Genomic DNA, 20,733 nt, shown 5'->3' with positions numbered 1-20,733 from the left:
ATCTGAATTTAAATTCGTGCAACTTAAAGTTAATGCAAATAAATGCTACTTAATACCACTTACATTTAAACTAGTGCAAGTTAAATTTACACAGTTAAATACAATTGACTACAACTGAAATTTAAATTAATACAACTTCAAGTTAACACAATGCGAAATAAGATTAACATCTATCAAACTTGTATCAATAGCTACAAAATACCTACAAAATCAACTTTTTGCAAAAACTATACGTCTTTTCTTTGGCCCTGTGGCCAGGCTTCGTGGGTTGGGAATGAACATGTTTGTATTTTCCAGTCTCAGGTATTTCTGCCTCCTTGGAGTCCAGTTGATGTTTTCCATTCCAGGGATTTGCACACGTGAGGTCTTTAAGAAATGCTCTTCTCCTTCCCTCAGGAACTCTTCAATCAGTGCCACCTGGGTTAGAGAGAAATGCTGTCACAAGCAGGTCCATTCCCCTCTATAAAAACTATAAAGCTGCTGCAATTAATTTATTTCCAAACTAATAATCATTAGAAACAAAAATACACAAAGGCTCCCCTTGGACGGCTGGTTGGTGCCCGACTTTGCCATTATTTTTGTTTTCTCCATTTCTGTTTGGATTCACGTCCTTCTTTGCTGTGGAACAGAGCTCTACTTAAGATTCACACCACGGGAGGATCTAAAGAATCCATCTGTGCATTGCATTTTAAGCTGAAATAATTTTAAAATAAAAAATCCTGCTCTGCCGTGCCGACAGGCATGGGGTGGAGTGTAGCTTCGTCAGGCACAGCACAGAGGAAAGGTATGGTAGCTGAGATGGAGACAATACAAACAACACACTCCATTTTCAGAAGGCTTCAAAGCCAGTTTTTATTCTAGCATGCATGCTTTTTATACATTGTTAAAAAGCTCCAAAGTTTACATTTTACTCATTGGTCAGAAGAGACAAACTTCTTATTGGAATAGAGAGTTGCAGGTTTCTCTTAATTCTCCTTCTTTTTTCTTTCTTGGTTTCTATGTCAACGACCTTGGTAGGAAATTCAGGGATAAACCTGGATCCTCCCATCAAACTCCTCTCTAGCTCAGAGAATTGGCTGCAAAACCTCTTCCACAGAAAGGACTGGGAATTAATCCAGGCGTGGCTCCTCTTGTATTGATCCTGGGCTGTCCCTGAGGTGCTCCTCAGCCCTGGCCTGGGACTGGAACTGTGCCACAAACTCTGCTTTGGATTGGTGAGGGGGTGGGTTTGGGTCAGTGGAGGGGGAGAGGGTTGATGTTTTTGAGTTTTGGTGGTTTTGGGTTGGTGTTTTTGGGCTGGTGTTTTTGAGTTTTGGTGGTTTTGAGTTTTGGTGTTTTTGAGTTTTGGTGGTTTTGGGTTGGTAGTTTTGGCTGTGGCTGTCCCTGGATCCCTGGAAGCATCGAAGGCCAGGCTGGACCAAGCTTGGAGCAACCTGGGATAGTGAAAGGAGTCCTTGCCTGTGCCAGGGAGTTAGAACTAAATTATCTTGAAGGTCCCTTCCAACCCAAACCATTCTGTGATTCTATGATTCTAAACTCATGAAAATATACAGTTACTGGCACATTACGACATAAAATATAAAATAGACAGAATATACACTTACACAGGCACGTAGCAACATATTACAGTGCTACAGATGCATGATTCATGTGTGCATGTGTATGGTGGGGGATGTTTCTGAGAGAGGCAAGCAGGAAAGTTTATTCACACTTCCATCTGCTGCCCTGGGGTGCTGAGGGCACAGAGAGTCTGGGAGAGAAGCTTTGCCTTCTCCTCCTCCTGCCCATGGAGCTGGCAGGGGGGATCTGTTCAGGGGATGGGATGCACATGGCACCGTGGATGATGGCATGGGAAGGAGTTTTGTGCTGTGCTGGTGCAACTTTGGTTCTTGTAATGCCAAGAGATCACTGGCCCAGGAGCAGGGGGAGCTTGGGGCTCTCAGCCTCGTGGGTTGGCTCTGCTGTGATGTGCTCAGCTTAGAAACATGCAGAGGATTAGAGAGAGGACACCTGGTGGCAACCTGGGTTTGGAGAAGTTGAGATAAAAGCCTGGGAAATCATGGACTGGCCAAAAGCATGTGGGGCTGTCGAAACTCAGGACATCCCTCTGGGTGTCCAGAGTTGCCAGGACCCCTGAGAGGGGGCTCAGAGCCCCTGGCACACAGCCCACAACACCTGTGGGTTTGATTATGACCCGTGGAGCGAATTACCTGCTTTGTATGAAGACCTGAAAGCCACAGAAATTTAAGTACTGTAATAATAAAATTATCACTGGGCGAAAAAGTAGATTTTGGGGTTTTTGGTATGGGGGTTTTGGGGACAAGATGGAGGGACTTGGGTGTGTCCAGCCTTTCTTCTTCTTCTCTATCTCCATCTTCTGCTGTGATGTTGGCACTTTTGGATTGGTTTAGAGTAGAAACTCACTGTCTAACATAGGTGATAGATATTGGAAAGTAATTCTAAACATTGTGTACGTAGTTTTTAGTATACACAGATAACACAGCCCCAGGGGCAGTCTGTGTGCCTGGAATTATCCTGCTGGATGGACCTCGGCAGGGCAGGAGAAAAAATTTTATAGATAAGATACAATAAACAACTCTGAGGCTGAGAACTGAAGAGCTCTGACTCATTCTTTGAACGTGTGGGCCAAAACAGAGACTTTTCATTCTTGGGGCTACAATAAACTGCAACCTCCCGAGATGGGGAATCTGGGGAAGGCTGATCCCTCCCATAGGGCAGGGTCCAGTGCAGGGCTTGGCTCTGTTAACCACAGTCACTGAGCCTGCAGGGCTCTTCAGCCAGAGACCAAATTAAAGTGTCTGCACGACTTTCCTGCACCATTAAAAGTGCCTGTTCTATCTATTCTGGGTGTCTGCCTGAGCACAAGTGGCAGAAAGAGGCAGGAAAACAGATCCCAGGTGCTGGGTGGGATGTGGGGTGAGTCTTTTAGGAGTCAGTCTCATTATCTGAAGGTTGTGATTTCAATCCTCACACAGGGCACCAGTCTGTGGAAACTTCCTTTGTGGATGCCCTGGATGGGGAGACCCCTAAAAAGTTCTGTGCCAGGAATGAGGGATGGACAGGACTTTGGGTTTTTTGGTCTTGAGGTTGTTGTTTATTTTTCTCTCATCAAAGTTTTGGTACCTCACTTACATCTCAGACTTAGCATACAAAGAGAAGGGACCAAAAGTCACAGGACACACAGATTTAAGGCCTTTTAAAGCTATTTTGTCCAATTAACTCTTAGAATGTACTTAATTTCTACTTTTTTACTAATAAGTAATTATTTTTTTGTTCACACAACGTCTGTATTGAGGTTTTGTCTAAATAATCACTTTGTGCTCCCAACTGCAGAAAATGGAGTAGATGAAGAACAAGAAGATCAGACAATGCCCAAAATCCTCTATCTTGTCTTCTATCCACCTCCATACTAAAAACCCAAAGCTCCAAGTTTTTCACCCTGTGATAAACTATGGTGTTATCTATTTCTCACACTTGTAGATTCCAATTCATCCCAAATCTTGGAAGCTTTCTCCCTGGATGAAGGTTAAAAGTGTTCCCTTGAGGGTCAGGACTTCTCAGGACAGGCAGACAAATATTTCCTGTGCCCTGGGTTCCAACCCAAACAGGACACCAGAGCAGCAGCAGGATTTACAGCAGCTCTGTACAGTGTCTGTGCTGCTGGGGATGCCAGCAGGCAGCAGCAGAGCAATGATGGAATGATGTTCCTGCCCGGAACTTTGTGTGGGAATGATGTTCCTGCCTGGAACTTTGTGTAGGAGTGATGTTCCTGCCTGGAACTTTGTGTGGGAATGATGTTCCTGCCTGGAGCCGTGCTTTGGCATGGTCTGCCTGTGCTTTCCATATTTATAGAACAGAATAAGTTCTATTTATTATAGAGTAAATGTGGGTTCCCCCAGTTAGAGCTGCTCTGGCACATCAGCTGCTGCCATCACTGCAGTTTCTGGTGCAGCACATCAGCTGCACTGGTGCTTGCACAGCAAGGATGCAGCCAGAGCCTCACAGACCCCACAGACACCTCCCTGGTACCTCCTCTCTTTTCTTCCATTTGAACAGAGCAGACTCAGGGATGTTTCCTGCCCAAGGAGCCCTTTGCAGGCTGTTACCTTCTGTATTTTGGTCCACACACGCTCTCCAGTTTTTCCTGCCAGGATGTCCATGGCATCTGCCATCAGTGACTGCAGCTGTGGCACCAAGATACAATCAGTCAGCGTGGAATTCACTGAGAAATAATTTCTCTGAATACACAAATTAAACCCTAATTCAAATCCTTGGCACTCTGGTGATTTTTGTGGCTCATCTTGCACACTGAGCATGGCAAACTCATCTTTTCTCCAGTCCTTGCATCCTTGTGTGTCTAAAATAATTTATTATTGACTCCCCACAGTCCCCTTCCAGGGCAGTCCTGGCACCCTGCACTCTTCCCAACCCCTGGAAAATGTTCAGATACTCTTAATTCAGAGACAGAGAGACAAGAGTTGGGTCCAGGGTGTGCTGCCCTTAGCATCAGTGTTGCAGACAACTTTTATGAAAAATGCTTTCCTTAGGATTTTTCGTCCTGAGAAGCTGAGAGGCCTCAGAAACAAAATGTAAACATTGATTATCTGCTGCTGTGGAATGCAACAGGTGGATCTGTGATTGGCCCATGTTGGGTGTTTGTAATTAATGGCCAATCAAAGTGAGCTGGCTCGCACAGACAGCTGAGCCACAAGCCTTTGTTATCATTCTTTGCTATTCTATTCTTAGCCAGCCTTCTGATGGAACCTTTTCTTCTATTCTTTCAGTATAGTTTTAGTGTAATATATATAATGAAATAATAAATCAAGCCTTCGGAAACATAAAGGCAGATCCTCGTCTCTTCCCTCATCCTAAAGCCCCTCTGAACACTGTCACACATCAGTGTTTAGGAACAAACTGGGGAAAACTGGTACTTGAGAGCTGTGCTATTGCTGCACTCCAAACAATTCTCTTCCAAAATGCTGGGTTGAGTTAAAGGGAATGCAAACAGAAGTTTTTGGTGTCTCTTCACAAGGGTTTTACACAAGGAATTAAGATCTACTGCACTATAGGTGTCAGCATTCCTGGGGTGTGCTCGAGGCACAGGGCTCAGCCAGAGGTGTCCCTTCAGGGGACGAGGAGAGGCACCAGCTGCCCACTGATGCACACAAGCAGATGTTTCCCCCTCCTCTTTTCTCCCCAACCCTCTGGACACCATCACTTTTGGCTGCAGCAATCCTCCCAGTGCTGAATGTGGAGCTGGGCTGGGTCAGGGCCCAGGCTCTGCTTCTCAGCAGCCCCAGGGATTCTCCACCAACCTGGGGCACCTCTGCAGCAATCCTGACCAGGAGCAGGCAGGCAGGTTTGTTCTGAGGCAGGGAGCTTGTGGGGCTGGGACCCAGCATAGAAAATCAGTTTTCCCTCCTTTCCCCCTCCCCTGATTCAGGCTGGTTTTGCTGCAGGTGCCCTTTGAGGTCAGAGGTGTCAAGGCAGCAAGAGCTGAATCATTGCAATCATTTTTCCAGACTGATCTGGGGAGGTTTTGGGGCAGAAAAGGGATTTTCAATAGGTATTGACAGGTGAGGCCTGGTGGTTCTGTCACCAGATCAGCTCCTCCTCTGTCAAAGCACTGAAGGAGAATTTGAGAACTCTTTTAGATCCCCACATTGGACAAAGGACTTCCAGAGCACAGGGCGTGTTGGATTAAACTCTTTTCTGACCCAAAGATGGGGCAACTGAGAGGTATCTTAAAAACCTTTATTCTAATTTGTCAATGTAAACCTTCTATCAAACTTCAAGAATTCTCTACAAATCCATTTCCCACAAGGGTGGAAGTACAGAACTCTGCCCTGGCCCTTCCTGCTCTGTCTCCCAGCCTCCAAAACAAGTGTTGGAAATCACAACCTACCAGCTCGTCATCCTCCTGGGAGATTCTCTGCAGGTAGGGAGCAGTGGCCAGCTCAGCCATGGCCTGGGCCATCACCTGGGCCTGCTCCTCCCCTCTCTGCAGCTGGCTGAGCAGGCTGGCATGGTGGAACTGCTCAATGGCTCTGGCACAGGGGCCACGCTCGTCCTGTGGGGCCAGGGAAGGAGAGGAGGTGAGAGGAGAGGCACAGGGAGCACCCTGATCCCCTCGGGGTCCTGTGCCTCCAGGCTTCTCCTCAGTGTTTGTGCTGCTCCTGCTCTCAGCACCTTTCAGGCCTGCTGCTGGGACAGGCTCCAGAGAGGCAGCAAGGGCTGGGAAAACAAAGATGTCATGATGGATGGGAAGGGGGGGCAGCAGATAACAAACACAAACAGTTTTCTCCTTTGGAACTGGCTTTTCCATCAACCCCTCCATTGAACATTGCCTGGCTTTCCTGGGTGGCTTTTCCAGCCTCAGCCCATGGTTTGGGTGCCAACCCATGGTTTGAAAGACAGACCCTGGAGGAACTGAAGCCTGCAGGGGTGGTCTCTGGCCACCAGGCAGCCAGGAACGTGGCACACTTGAAGCATGTTCCAGCTTTCCCAGCTTAGCCAGAGCCATGTGTGTATAAATAATGTAATGAACTTCAGGCTGGGTGGCTGCAAAACCAAGGGGGCAGAATGGACTTCTCTGAAGTGTTGCCATGGTTTGGTCAGCTTGGCTTTGGCACTGAGCTGGTTTGGTCAGAACCAGCCTGAGCAGAACAAGGAGCTGGATTGCAAATGAGGAAGAGAGCAGCAGAAAGAAATGTTTGTTCTGTTAAACCCCAAAGATATTATTTTTTCCTCTCCAAGTAAGTTGTAAGGCTTGAGTCTGTAGCTGAAGTTTGGCCATTTTTAATTTAGCTTAGGTGTGATGGAAATAAGATGGAATCATGTTTGCAGCTTGGAGACAATTGTGGGATGCTTTAAAAGAAACAAAAGTGGCCCAGTCTCAGTCAGGGCCATACAGAGAGGTCAGTGCCCAGCAGCAGAGCAGCTCTGGCTCCCAGGCAGAACTGGCACTGCCCTCTGCTCCTTGGGGCAGAGGTTCCATCTTGCTGGGATCACTGAATGCTCTGAAAACTGAAGGGAAAGGGAATAAATTTCCCCTGACAATGGACATGGACCTGGCAGCTGTTTTTTCCAAACCAGTGACTCTCTTTTCTCTCCTGGGGCTTTCCTGCTCTCCCTGGCAGCTCTCACAGCAATCCTTGGGGCTGGTTATGAACCCTCAGGCCCCCAGTTCAGCCCAGTTGGTGGCACCAGGGTAGCCCTTGCCTAAATTTGCATTTTGTATACAATAAACAGCATTTTGTATACAATAAACTGATGTTTGGATACAGTAAAGGCTGCTGCCTTATGTGGTGCTGGGATTTCACCTGGGTTTTCTGGGAGTGCACTTGGGTTTCAGCAAGAATATTTGAGTGTCAGAGGGGAGGTGTAGAGCTGATAGGAAATGCTGCTGTGTGGGAACAGTGTTAATTCCTGCAGTGGGGACTGTCGCAGCTCTCTGCTCTCATCTCTGACAGGATGAGTTTCTTTTCCCCGTGTCCTGAAAACCAAACCTCTCTGCTTATCTCTGCTGCAACTGTGTGCTCCTGTTGCTCCAAATTCATTTACAGAAGAGGGGAGTCATGGGCAGTGCAAAACCTGCCTGATTTCAAAGATTTTCCTCTTTCTGTTACTCTTTTGAGACTGCAGTAGTTGCAGTAGAGGAATCTCACCTCCAAAAGCAAAGAGAGAATTGGGGGGGGGGGGGGATCAAAAAAACTTTAACATTGCAGTTTTTCTGGGGCTTTCAGAAAGACCAGGATTTGGTTGTGTTTCCAGTGTCCAAACCACACTCTGTTTGTAGTTGTGGCTTTGAAGGGAATGCTCCCAGCAGGAACAGATCCTCCCTTTTCCCAAAGCTGCCACTTCCATGACTCTGAACATCAGGAGCTGAAAACTGAAGGAGCAAGAAAACTGAAAAGCAACTTTAAGCTTAAACTGTACCATAGTAACTCATGTGATTGGAGAGTTTTGGTCATCCAGAGCCAAGAGCAAAGGGCTTCAGGGAAGCCCTGCAGAGAAGCATCTGTGTGTTTCCTCAGGGCTGTCTGCCCTCCATCCACCCCCCTCCCTTAGGCCAGTGGGATATTGTCACTGACATGTTTTATGAAAATCCTTTCGCTAGGGTTTTTCTCCTGAGGAGCTGAGAAGCCTCAGAAAATAAATGTAAATAATAACTATTTGATGTCTGTGAGATGTGGTTTGGAGGTTGCTTACCAACAGTGCATCTTTGATTGGTTGCATGTGAATTGTCTATAATTAATGGCAAATGGCAGCCAGCTGTGTCAGACTCTCTGGGTCTGTCACATTTATTATTTTTTATTTACTTTTTTACTTTTTATTTATTCACTTTATTATTCCTTTCCTTTCTAGCCTTCTGATGTCTCCTTGCTCTTTCTTTAGCATAGTTTTAGTATATAATTTTCTTTTCATAGAAGAATATGAATGATATTTAATACAATATACTATAATAAAATAATATAATATTAATATAGTATAATATTATAATATCATACATTAATTATGACATACAATCAATATATATTATACTATTATATATTAATTATAATATGAAATTATATAGTAATTAATATATAAATAGATTGTATATTAATACGATAATGTATTAATTATTAGTAATTATACTATATTATAATGTTTTAATTTTAATATATAATTAATATATATTAATACATTAATATATAATATATTTACAATACTATATTAATTATAATATACTATATTAAGTATAATATAATATAATATAATATAATATAATATAATATATTATAATAAAATAATACATCTACCTTCTGAAACATGGAGTCAAGATTCTCATCTCTTCCCTCGTCCTGGGGACCCACAAACACCACCACAGTCAATAAAAATGGGATAAAATTGCATGCAGAGGGACTTTCAGGAAGCTGTGGCCGCTGTTAAGGACCACAGTTAGGTCCTTTTCATTTGGACTCCTTTTCAAAAGAGTCTGAACCCAGCAGACCCCTGTTCTAATTGACAGAGCGTTTCTGGACACTGCAGGAGCAGGAGCAGCAGGAATTACCCCCAAAGCACATCCCAAACACCACACACCCCATCCCAGCAGGGAATGGGATCCTCACCTTTATCTTGGAGCTTCCTATAAAAGCCATGGCTGCCATGATCCTTTTCCCAGTGTTCTGCCAAAATGTTTCTGCCTCTTCCTCCATGCTGGGACTGAAAGTTGTTTTCTGGCCTGGGAAGTGAAATCACAGAGCCACAGAGGCTGTGTTTATTCATCTCCATCTTTTAGGGGATCTGTCAGGATGTTGGGTGAACTGGGGGAGGAATGAAGGGGATGGGAAGAGCTGCCTGGGCTGTCAGGGCTGGAAATGGGTCCCGAGACACTCCTTCCCCCACATTTAGTAAGGATTTTGGGGGTCACCCCCAAGCCAGACAAATTCTTGAGCAACTTGGCACACCTGGAAAGACTGGCAGGTTTTGAGTTACAAACTTCTCCACAGTTTTCCCAATCTCTTTGTTTCTGAAGCCCAGAGTCAGTAAGTACTGCTGGCCAGGATGAGACTCAGCCTTCTCTGGCAACAGGTGAATTCCATGAGGATCTGCACAGGGAAAGGAAAATAATTCCCACTTTCATATTTCCTTTCAGTTGTAAGAGAAGTTACTTTTTGGGAGAAAAATATGAGAAGTCTAAGGGGTGAAATAGTCTCCAGAAACCTTCCCGAAACTCAGACGACAAAACCAATGCATCCAGCCCTCACTGGGCCTTGAATCTTAGGGCTCTGCAGCCTTTTGCATCAACAGCTTCAATTTTGCTGATGCCTGAGATGAAGCATCTTCTACCCAATTCCCCACAGTGCTGTGGAAGTGTCTGAAGGCCAAGCAGCCCAAACTCTTCAATTCTCTCCAACTCTTCTGAATTCAGCTGCACAAACACAGCCCACAGTGCTTGAGGGCAGCTGAAACCTGCTGTCACCTGTAAATATGTGCTGCACATAATCTGGGTGCTTCTCTGCAAAGGCTTTGGTGGCCTCCTTTATCTTGTCAGCCTTGTCCTCTTTCTCAAAAGGTGTGTACAGAACAGAAAAAGAGACTTCTCCATTGAGGGCTTCTTGAGTCATAGCCTGAAAAAGGGAAGAGAAATGATAAATTTAATGTTGGGTAGAGGCTAGTTAAAAAAATCCAAACAAAACAACTAAGTGGTTTGGAAGGATACTCCGGGAGCAGCTGGGCAGCACACTCAGGCACAGGGAATGGCCCCGTGCAGGAGTTGGGCTCAGCCATCCTTGGGAGCCCTCCCTGCTGGGAAGGATGAAAATTCAACAGGAAAATCTCACAGATATGTGTGTGCTTGGCAGAAAGATCTGTGAATGTGGAATCTGAGAATGGAATAGAGATGGAAGCAAGTTTTGATATAGAAGAACAACAGATGTGTAAATTGAGGTTTGCTGAGCCAGTCTTGCTGCACAGCTAAGAAAGCTAAGGTTATGTTGAGTTGGAAAGAGGTTTTGTGACTTAGAGCAAAGGATAAGCTGAGCACAAACAAAAGGAGGTTTTTACCAAGCAGAAAGGCACCACAGGCAAACAAACATGCTGGTGGGGCACGTAGAAAAAAGGTCTCAGAATTTTCCACTGCAAGAAAACTGAAAAGCAACTTTCAGCTTAAACTGTACCCTACTAACTCATGTGATTGGATAGTATTAACCATAATGTGGTAATGAGAGTAGTTATGACAGGCTGTGGGTAAAAGTAAAGGGATAGATTGGTTGTTAGGTACTGGGATGCTCAGCAAAGAAGAGTATATAATGCAATATAACCAAAACTGAAGGGTCTGCAGGCTTGTGTGCAGCTGGAGCTGACAGCTGTCTGTAGGCACAGGCTCTGTCACCCACAACCGTGGACTGCTGTAACATCTTGGATACAATAAACTGCATTTTGTATACAATAAACGGCATATACAAAATGCAGTTTTGCAAAAGAGACTTCATTTTGTATACAATAAAGAGCACTTAGTATACAATAAAATGCATTTTGTATACAATAAAATGCATTTTGTATACAATAAACTGATGTTTTTGTACAATAAGCAGCATTTTGCATACAATAAATGGCATTTTGTATGCAATAAACTTATGGTTGCATACAATAAACTGCAGTTTGTATACAATAAGCAGCATTGTGTATACAATAAACTGCATTTTATATACAATGAACTGCAGTTTGTATACAATAAGCAGCATTTTGTATACAATAAGCAGCATTTTGTATACAATAAATGGATGTTTTTATACAATAAACAGCATTTTGCATACAATAAACTACATTTGGCATACAATAAACTGCAGTTTGTATACAATAAGTAGCATTTTGCATATAATAAGCTGTATTTTGTATACAATAAACTCTGTTTTGCATACAATAAATAGCAGTTTATATACAATAAACAGCTTTTTGTATACAATAAGCAGCATTTCATATACAATAAACTGCATTTGGTATACAATAAGCAACATTGTATTATTTGTATACAATAAGCAACATGTATACAATAAATTGATGTTTGCATACAATAAACTGCATTTTGTATACAATAAGCAGCATTTTGTATACAATAAGCGGCATTTTGTATACAACAAACTGCAGTTTGTACACAATAAACTGCATTTTGCATACAATAAACTGCATTTTGTATATACAATAAGCAGCATTTTGTATACAATTAAATGGCAATATATGCATTTTGTATACAATAGACAGCATTTTGTACACAATAAGCAGCATTTTGAGGAGCCCCTTGGACTCCCACACCTCCTCTCATGTCTCTCCCACCTCCTCCCGCCCCGGTGTGGCTCCCTGGGCCGTACCTGCCAGTAGAGCTGCAGGAGGTCGCTGGTGTCCGGCGCCGCGCCCTCGGCCAGCACGTACAGACACTGCGCCACCATGGCGCTCCTGGGGACACAGTGTTTGAATGAGAGCTTGGCTAGGCCAATGTTCAACCAGCAATCAATTTATTAATTAATATGGTAAAGTATGAGCAGTACAGCACTGGGTACGGTGGGGGAAGTTTTCCCTCCAGCTGCACACCGATAATGGATGGTTACAGGTATTTGTAGGGGTACTCATCAGCTTTCTCAGCAGTTTCTATTCCAATTTTTACTCACCAGCAGTTTCTATTCCAAATTTTTACATCACAATTCTATACACTATTGTGATTTAGTATTTTTATGTTTTTGGCTATTTTTATAACCATTTTTTAAGGAAAATTAATCCACAAACACCAGAGGTTTATGTTTCAAAAGGAGACAGTGGAGTCCTTTCTGGCTTTATTCCAATAAAGGGAGAGGCCGTGGGGCATTCCCCTGGGATCTCTTGAATTTTTGGAGGATTCAGCCTCCTTTTCATCCCAATTTCCTGGCTGCATTTCCCTTCTCTCTTTCCCCATTGGCTGAGGTACTTGAGAGGTTCAGACTTCCCAAAACATCTGATACCAAAGATTTCTCTCTAATGTATAACCCTCCCTTTTAATTTTTAATTCTTACTGAATTTAGAGATTTTTCTTCCCCATTGTTTCTTTCATCTTTCAATGTCTAATTTCATTTATCAGCAAACCTAAAGTTTATTTGTAAAGAAAAATATCCTTTTTCCATTCATCCATCATTGGAATCCTTCACGTTGTTTCTTTTATCTCCCAGTGCTAGTTTTATCGACCAGCAGATCCACAGCTTGTTCGTAAAGTCAAATCCACTATTCCTCTCAATTTTATTACTATTAAACTTTTAAAATTTTAAAAATAAGTGGTGTTTTTCACGCAGGGAAGGGGCTCTGCAGCCAGGCTGGAAGGAGGTCCTGTTCAAAGAGTGCCAGGTGAGCTTTACACCAAAGCTTACACAAAACTCCCAGTCCTTGTCCAGCCTTTAGACAAGCATCAGCAAACACATTTTTAGCTCCCTGAACTCCTTGCCAGCCCCAGATGTCATTTAGGGCCACAATTGGGATTTTTCACATTACAGCAACTGGGAGCACTGGAGCTCTGCTGCCCCTGAGGTCACACACACACAAACCAAGGATTTGGGCAAAGCCTGGCTCCTGGAGGATGTCACTGCTGGGAGCTGTGGGAAGGGATGCACAGGAGCTCCCTGGAAGCATAAATACCTGGCAGCCTCCGAGTATCTGTGCAGGCACCGAAAGCAGGCGGCTTGGCGCAGGTGGTTGCAGAAGTGAGAGGGGTTCTGGATGATGCTCCTTGGGGAGAGAACAGGCATGGACAAGGTTAGCCTGGCATTTCTTACACCACTAAAGCTCCTAAGAATCAAGTGGTGCCTGAGGCAGGCTCCAAATGCACTTCTGCTCTAAAACTCATCGCTACATCTCAAATGCCAGGTGAACTCTCGGTCTCTGCCTCCCTCCCCCTCTGTCTCCAGCTGTGATTGATGAAGAAAACATTACTAAAAATATTACTTAAAGATTCTTTTCGTTGTGGTTTCTCTCCCTCTCTCTTCAGCTTTGATCAGTGAAGAAAACATTACTAAAATATTACTTAAAGGTTCATTTCATTGTGGATTTATCCTAAATGCAATTTCATTAGGGGTTTGTGTATTGCTCTAGAAAAAATGCTCCAGGGATAATATTTTCTCTTGCCTTTGGCATGTAGGAATCATGAGCAAAACTGCCATAGCACAAGTTCTTGTTAACCCCAGGCTGCCCAAACAGGAGCAGCAGGTGTCTGGCCCATTTCCCTGGAAGCACTGAGCACCTGGAATGTATCACAAGGTGAACCTAAGATAGTTTTAAATATTAATAATTTTAATATTTTTAAAATTAATATTTTAATACTTTCTGTACAAGGCATAGGTGCAGCGTGGGTGAACCTTGGTCTGTGTGTCAGACCCTTCAAGAGATGCCGTTAGTCCAACTTAAACATCAACTCCACCTGTGTGTTCTCTTGATTCCTCTTTTCTCACTCATTCATTCCTAGCCTTGGTTTCAGTTTGGATTTCAGCGTGAGCAGTGAATCCAACCCTTGTTTTCCCTTACCTGTGGGAGTGATGCAGAGCAAGGCCAGGCTGCCCCAGTTTTAAGTAGCAGATGACGAGCTTTGACTCGATCCAACTGGCGAGCCTGGAAATATCATCTGGGGAGGACTTCAAGGGATCCTCTAGAGCAAAGCCTTTGCTGCAAAGCTGCACATGAAACAAAACCATGATTTCCAAATATCAGAATACACCATTTGCTGGGTGAAAACACTTTTTGTGACTGATCAGTGGAGAAAACTGAGGTCTAATAGGCTCGGGCTTTAACTAAAGTCAGCATTACAAAAGCCAGTACAGAGGACAGAAGGGTCTTTCAGGGATTCTCTGTGTTTTTGGTTTTTGAGAGCTGGATTTAGGGGCTGCTGAGGAGGGCCAGCCCTGCAACTGTGATGTCCCAATCACTCTGTCCACAATCCCAGGGATGAATTCCCTCATCCATTTTCCTGGTATGTCTGTTCACCAGCCTTTCCTCTCAGGAGGAGACAAGTCCTCCTTTCTTCTTAAGTGACCCATGGTGCTGTTCCTACCACAGCTCATTTCAGAATATAGGGGGCAAAAAAAGCACTTAAAAAGGATGACACTTTATCATTTTACGCACTGACTGCTATAATATTTATGGCTTTAAAAAATTACTTCAGTATTGTAGGAAAAAAAAAAGGAATAGGATATTGACTTGTGAACTGGAAAGCCCTAATATTTGACAAATGCTTTTGAATGAAGTTTGGCAGAACAGTGCTGAAAAAAGTGCAGTCCCTTTCTCAGAGTTTGAAGAAGCTGAAGGTATTGGAGTCAGGCTGGAGAGAAAGTATTAGCTGGGGCAGAGTGAAAACTCCCCAGTTATTGAGAGGGCATTTGTTGTTGATAGAGCTAAGATTAAAGGAGCATTTTTTCTACTCTGTGGGATTTCAATATCCTCCACACATCAATACAGTTAAGAACTTGGAGAAAAGTACAAAATTACCTGACATTCTTTGGTTCAGCCCAACACTTCCCCCCTCCTGTGGTTTATTTCCAACTCCCAATTCTCAGATTTCAGGTGAAATCACATCTCAGCATTTCTCTCCAACCCTGGGCACTCCAGGTTGGTGCCCTGGTTCCCTTTGCTATTCCTGCCCCAGGGAGTGCCCTGGCTTTGCTGCAGGGGTCCCAGCTGCCCTGGGCTCACAGCCCTTTAGCTCCATACCTCCAGAGCCGTGGAGAACTTGGCAGCAGCCGCGGCGAAATCGCGCTGGCGGCACCGAGCGCTGCCGTCCCGCAGGGCCGCCCGCAGCCCTGCTCCAGCACGGTGCCACCGGCTGTCCCCAGGGCCTTGGGCAGGAGCCTGAGCCTCTGCTGCTGCTGGCCCTGCTGGTGGCATCACTGGTGGCCCTGCTGCTGGTGGCACCGCTGGTGGCCTTGCTGGTGGCACTGTTGGTGGCACTGCAGGCGCCACCGGCTCGCCAGACTCAAGCTCGGTGTCCACCTCATCAGCGCAGATCAACTCTGCTTCTATTTCCCAGAGTCTGGAGAGAGGGATGAGGAGTGGAGGGCTGGGCAATGTCCCTGTGCTGCTCTCTGCTGCTGCTGTTTCTGCTTTTGTCCCCGACACGTTGCCATGGGTTCCTGCTTTCCGCTTATGGCTCGCTCTGTCTGCGCCGCCCTGGGGTCGTTCTTGGGCTTCTTTTGGCTCCTGCCACGCCTGTAAGAGAGGGAGTGGGAGGTGAGGGGAGAATTATGGGATTTAGAGTAATTTCAGAGAATCCAATCCAATCCTAGAATGGTTTGGGTTGGAATGGATCTCAAAGATCATCTCATTCCATCCCCTGCCATGGGCAGGGACACCTCCTGCTATCCCAGACTGGTCCAAGCCTGTCCCACCTGGCCTTGGGCACTGCCAGGGATCCAGGGGCAGCCACAGCTGCTCTGGGCACCCTCACAGCCAAGAGTTTCTTCCTTATGTCCAATCTAAGTCTCTTTCTGCTTAAAGCCATTCCCCCTTGTGCTTGTCATAGCTTGCCTCTGCAAAATGCCCCAGGAGAGCTTTGTTTTGTTCCCAGAAGTGATTTCTGACAATGCTTCACCATGGATTTTAGCACCAAACAAAATGACATCAAGGGGAAATATTTTGAAATTAGTTGCCTTCCATTGTTTTAACTTTACTGGATGCATTGGGATAAATAGGTTTGGAACATATTATTAAATTAAATTGGATGAAGAAAAGAAAACAGAATTAAATAAAATGCAAGTATCGGGGGGAAAATGTCTGTTCATAGTCTGGAGTGGAGATCTGATCTTCCATCTCTGCTTTATCTTGCTAAGAGGAGGGCAGGTGTCCTGCCCAGTTCCAAAATACCATCTGAGGTGCCTCTTCTGATCCCAACAAGAATGGGTGTTCATTCATGGAGAACCAATTTCACAATCTGCTCAAACATATTAAATCTGTTTCTACTCTGAGCACTTTGCTTGTGTTTAGGACACGTATTGCTGTGATTACAATTAAATTAAATAACACATCAGAGATCAGATTCCTGTTCTGTTTGTTCATGTTCACCACCAAAGGTGTTGTTAAACTGATGGAGCAGAGGGAAGAAGTCTCTTTTGGGCTAAAATGGGGAGCCAGGAATCAGGCACAGAGAAATGAACCCCACTCAGGGGACTCAGGAGAGCCATGGCCCAGCAGCTTCTCCCTTGCAGGGCTCCTGCAGTTCTCTTCCCCTCAGGGAATTCCCATTTCACAAGGGTCCTGAGCCAGCTCAGCACAGCTGGACTCACCTCAGGGGCTCTTGAGGAAGGTTCCTGTTGCAGAAACATCTGGGCAGGGAGCTGCTGGCTCAGTCCAAGCTCCTGGAAGAACACAGGGATGAGCACACTCAGGTTTGCATGGCTGTCCCTGAGGACATTGTTTTCCCTCAATGTTTTCCCAGCCTATCCCAGCTCAGGAATTCCAGCTTAGCTCTTCCTCCCCTCCTTGGGAATCCTTTCAGCCCTGGCCTTTGAAAATGGAACAAACACAACCTGCTGGAAGAGGCCTTACTTGATGATAACACCGGAAGGGAAGATGTTCTGAGCCCTTTTCCGCCTGGCCTTGAACACTTCAGGGCAACCTCTGTTTGCTGTGGGCAACCTGTGCCAGGGTCTCTCCACCCTTCTCACCATTCCTCCCTGGAAAGGGAGGAATTTCTTCCCAAGATCCAGCTGAACCCTGCCCTTTGTCAGCTGGAGGCCATTCCTCCTTGTGCTGTCCCTGCAGGTCCTTGTTCAAAGTCCCTGAGTCCCTCCAGGGGCTGGCAGAAGCTCTGAGGTTTCTCCTGAGCCTTCTTCAGGCAGAGGGGTCCCATCTCTCACAGCCTTTCCCATAGCAGGAATGCTGCAGCCCCCCCAGCACCCTCTGATCCCTCCTGTGGCTCCTCTGGGCCACAAGGAATCATCTGGGAGGGGACTGGGAGAAACCCATGGTGGTGTCTGGGCAGTGCTGGGGCTGGGCTGTGAACTGGGGTGCTGGGAATGCAAGGAAAAGCTGCTCCCTCCTTAGTGCCTGCAGGGATGGGAGATGTGGGTGTGCCCTGGCATGGCCAGCAGCCCCAGGTCTGGCATGGCCAGGAGTCTCAGTTCCTGGCATGGCCAGCAGTTCCATTTCCCTGACATGGCCAGCAGCCCTGGCATGGCCAGCAGCCCCATTTCCCTGGCATGGCAGCCCAATTTCCCTGGCATGGCCAGCAGCCCCATTTCTGGCAGGGCCAGCAACCCAATTCCCTGGCATGGCCAGGAGCCCCATTTCCCTGGCATGGCCAGCAGCCCCGGCATGGCCAGCAGCCCTGGCATGGCAGCTCCATTTCCCTGGTATGGTCTGTCCCCAGGGCCAGCACCAAAGCTGCCACCAGCTCCAGAACAGCCCCCTGGGAATGCCCTGGTGTTCCCAAAGGGATCCATTCCCCATGGGACATTCCAGGCCCCCCCAGGCCCCCTCTGGGCCCGGCACAGGGGGAGCTGCCCCTTCCCCACTCACCTGCCAGGGCTCCATCGGCCGTTCTGGCAGTTGCTGGGCTCCAGTTCCACATCCAGGGCAGTTGGAGAGCCCTGCCCTGCCCAGCTGCCCCTGCCCTGCCCAGCTGCCCCTGCCCAGCCCAGCTGCCCCCCAGCCCTTGCCCAGCCCAAACAGCCCTGGGACACACCGGGCACCGCTCCTGCCCTGCTGGCAAGGTGGGGATGGCTCCAGGCCAGCCCCACTGAGGGCACCCAGGAGCTTCCAAACCAATCCCTCCTTCCCCTCCTGGGGCTCACCTGCAGCTGGGCTGGGCTTGTGCTACAAATGGCCACAAAGATGATTTGGGAGCAGCAGCTGTCGCTGTGCAGGCAGGGGATGGTGCTCAAGGGATGTGAGCCAGGTCCAAACACATCTCTGCCATTGTGGGCCCAGAGCTGCTGAACACAGCTCTGCCAAAGTTAAACCCAGGATTTGGGGCAGGGGCTTGGAAAAACAAACTCAGAACCGGCAACAGCTCTCATCTGGTCTCTGGCTGGTCCAGCTCTCATCGGGTCTCTTCTGGCTGTCCAAATTAGATTTAAGATTTTTTTTAGATTTTGATGTGAAAGGGGATTTCTATGTGTTCTTTCTGCACTTATTGCAGGCAGGTGATTAATTTTATTTATGCTTTACCTTCAAGCCTGGGAGTATCTGACTTTAGTGAAAGTCATTTTTAAATGAACCTGAAAACTTAAATAACTCAAAGCATCTTTCTTCCCAGCAAGAATATAATAGGTCTTCGGTGCAATCCGCCTTACAAAAATGGAGGATGACCATGAAAAATATCTTAGAAAATCTGGATTTGTGTGTTTGTTCCTATTTTGAATGGCCAGCTGGACAAACCTTGCTGTGGTTTGCTGGAGAAACTCAAGTCAGATTTCTTTTGTACCTCTGAACTTGTAGGATGATTTGATGGTTTTTCTCAGGAGCCTCATGACAGTAAAGAAAAGTGAGGTTTGTCTTTTTGGTATAGTGAGGGCCTTTTATTTTTTATTTATTTTTATTTTTCAAGACTCTTAAATCTTGCACTTTATAAATAGCAGCTACAGTGAAATTAAAATAAATGCTTCAGTGCAATGGAAAAGTTATAATTCTGGCAGCTGCTTGCCCTGCCCTGTTCTGTGTCATTGCTTTGTGTGAAGCCTCTGCCGCTGGGGCCCCTCTTTCACTGGTTTTGGAAATCTGATGGAATTGCTCACATGTTAGAGAGAGAGGGTTCATTCCAATTAAATTTATTGCCTGAGCTCTTCTAGGACAAGTGCTTGAAGCTTGTTGTGAGAAATTATGCTCAGCTTCAAAACTTTAAAAGGTTTATTGAGACCTTATCAAAAACCAACAGAAGACTGAATTAAGAAAATAATACAGCACCAAGAACAAAGGATTCAATCTCCATCTGCTCATCTACAAAAATGGATGTTTTGCCTTTTATACCTCCAGCCCCTCTTAACATAAATTTAATATTTGCTCTTAAATTATGAGAACAAACCATCTCATTACTCATCTACAGCATAGTTTTCTAACGCTGACTTTTTCAGCTTCTGTTAATACTTGTGATTTTATAACAGAATGTTCTTGGGTGGGATTTTGCAAGATTCTGTCATCAGCTTTCTGTTTTGTTCTTGGATTTCTTAGTGCTGCATCAGAACTGAATGCAGCATTTTGGGAGGGAATCTGTCAGCCTCAGTGGGGCTGGGACCCGTGGGGCTCTGAGGGGTTCCTGGTGCGAGAATCCCCAATCACTTGTGTTAAAATTTTAAAAGTTTAATAGTAATAAAATTGTTATAAAAATAGTAATACAAATTAGACCAATAAGAACTTGGACAAGCAGAGTTAGGACAATAAAGGACAATAAAAAACAAAGAATTACCAATGTTTGGATGCTTTCCTCTTGAAAGCATGGCTCGCTAGCAAAGCATTAACCCTTAAAAGCAACAGCCTGTTGCATATTCATATATCTCAGACATGATGCAAACATTCCTTTCAAACTAGGGATTTTTCTGTTTATTGTCAACTTCTCCCATCTTATAAATCATAGTTTGGCTCCGTGGAGTCTGAAAGGAGGTAGAAGAGGTCTGGTTCTTCCTGATAAGTAGACAATAATTCTTCTCTTTGGGATTTTCGTGTCTTGTTGCTGTTATTTCTGTGCAAAGAATTTCTTTATTATCTTATCCACTCTTTGAGCCAGTTAAAAGTATCTTACAGGGCATGGTTTCTATTTTAATATTATGTTGTAGCCTAAAACTATATTTATTACACTACTGAAAAAACACAGTACTACTAATTAATATAACACATATAGTATTGCATTTAATATCTGCAAAGAGCCAATCACGTAATATGTACTTTTCACACATAACTACGTGAGAGAAAGGGCTGGGGCAGAGGGGATGAGCAGAGTTGTCCATCCCATGTTGAGGGGCTGTTTTTCCCCTGGGCATGGTCTCCTCAGCACACCCTGGATCAGTGCCAGTGCACTGTGCTGTTATCACCTCTTCAGAGTGGGCACTGCAGCCTCCATCTCCAGCCCTCAGCCCTCTCTAATGAGCTGTACAGGTGTTGAGGGCTTGGCAAAGGGGAAGGTTGTAAGAGCCTAAATGAGGGATGTGGGACTCCAGGCAGCTCTCCAAAATGCAGTTTATTGTACACAAAATGCAGTTTATTGTATACAAAATGCAGTTTATTCCATCC

At 45.4% G+C, this 20,733-nt stretch overlaps 1 protein-coding gene across 1 annotated transcript; it reads right to left on the bottom strand.

Moving 5' to 3' along the window:
- Positions 1-210: 210 nt before the first annotated feature.
- On the bottom strand, positions 211-17,177 carry SPATA16 (spermatogenesis associated 16). Its single transcript, XM_059491544.1, is given in 14 exon segments — positions 211-417; positions 4,128-4,205; positions 5,927-6,091; positions 9,135-9,247; positions 9,474-9,614; positions 9,989-10,136; positions 11,877-11,961; positions 13,165-13,254; positions 14,047-14,192; positions 15,226-15,382; positions 15,461-15,711; positions 16,794-16,870; positions 17,052-17,117; positions 17,120-17,177. Coding segments are annotated over 14 exon segments (1,782 nt in total).
- Between the last annotated feature and the right edge of the window lie 3,556 nt (positions 17,178-20,733).

The sequence above is a fragment of the Ammospiza nelsoni genome, chromosome 35, assembly GCF_027579445.1.
Source record: "Ammospiza nelsoni isolate bAmmNel1 chromosome 35, bAmmNel1.pri, whole genome shotgun sequence".
NCBI lineage: Eukaryota > Metazoa > Chordata > Aves > Passeriformes > Passerellidae > Ammospiza > Ammospiza nelsoni.
This window is presented reverse-complemented; position numbering and strand designations above follow the sequence as displayed.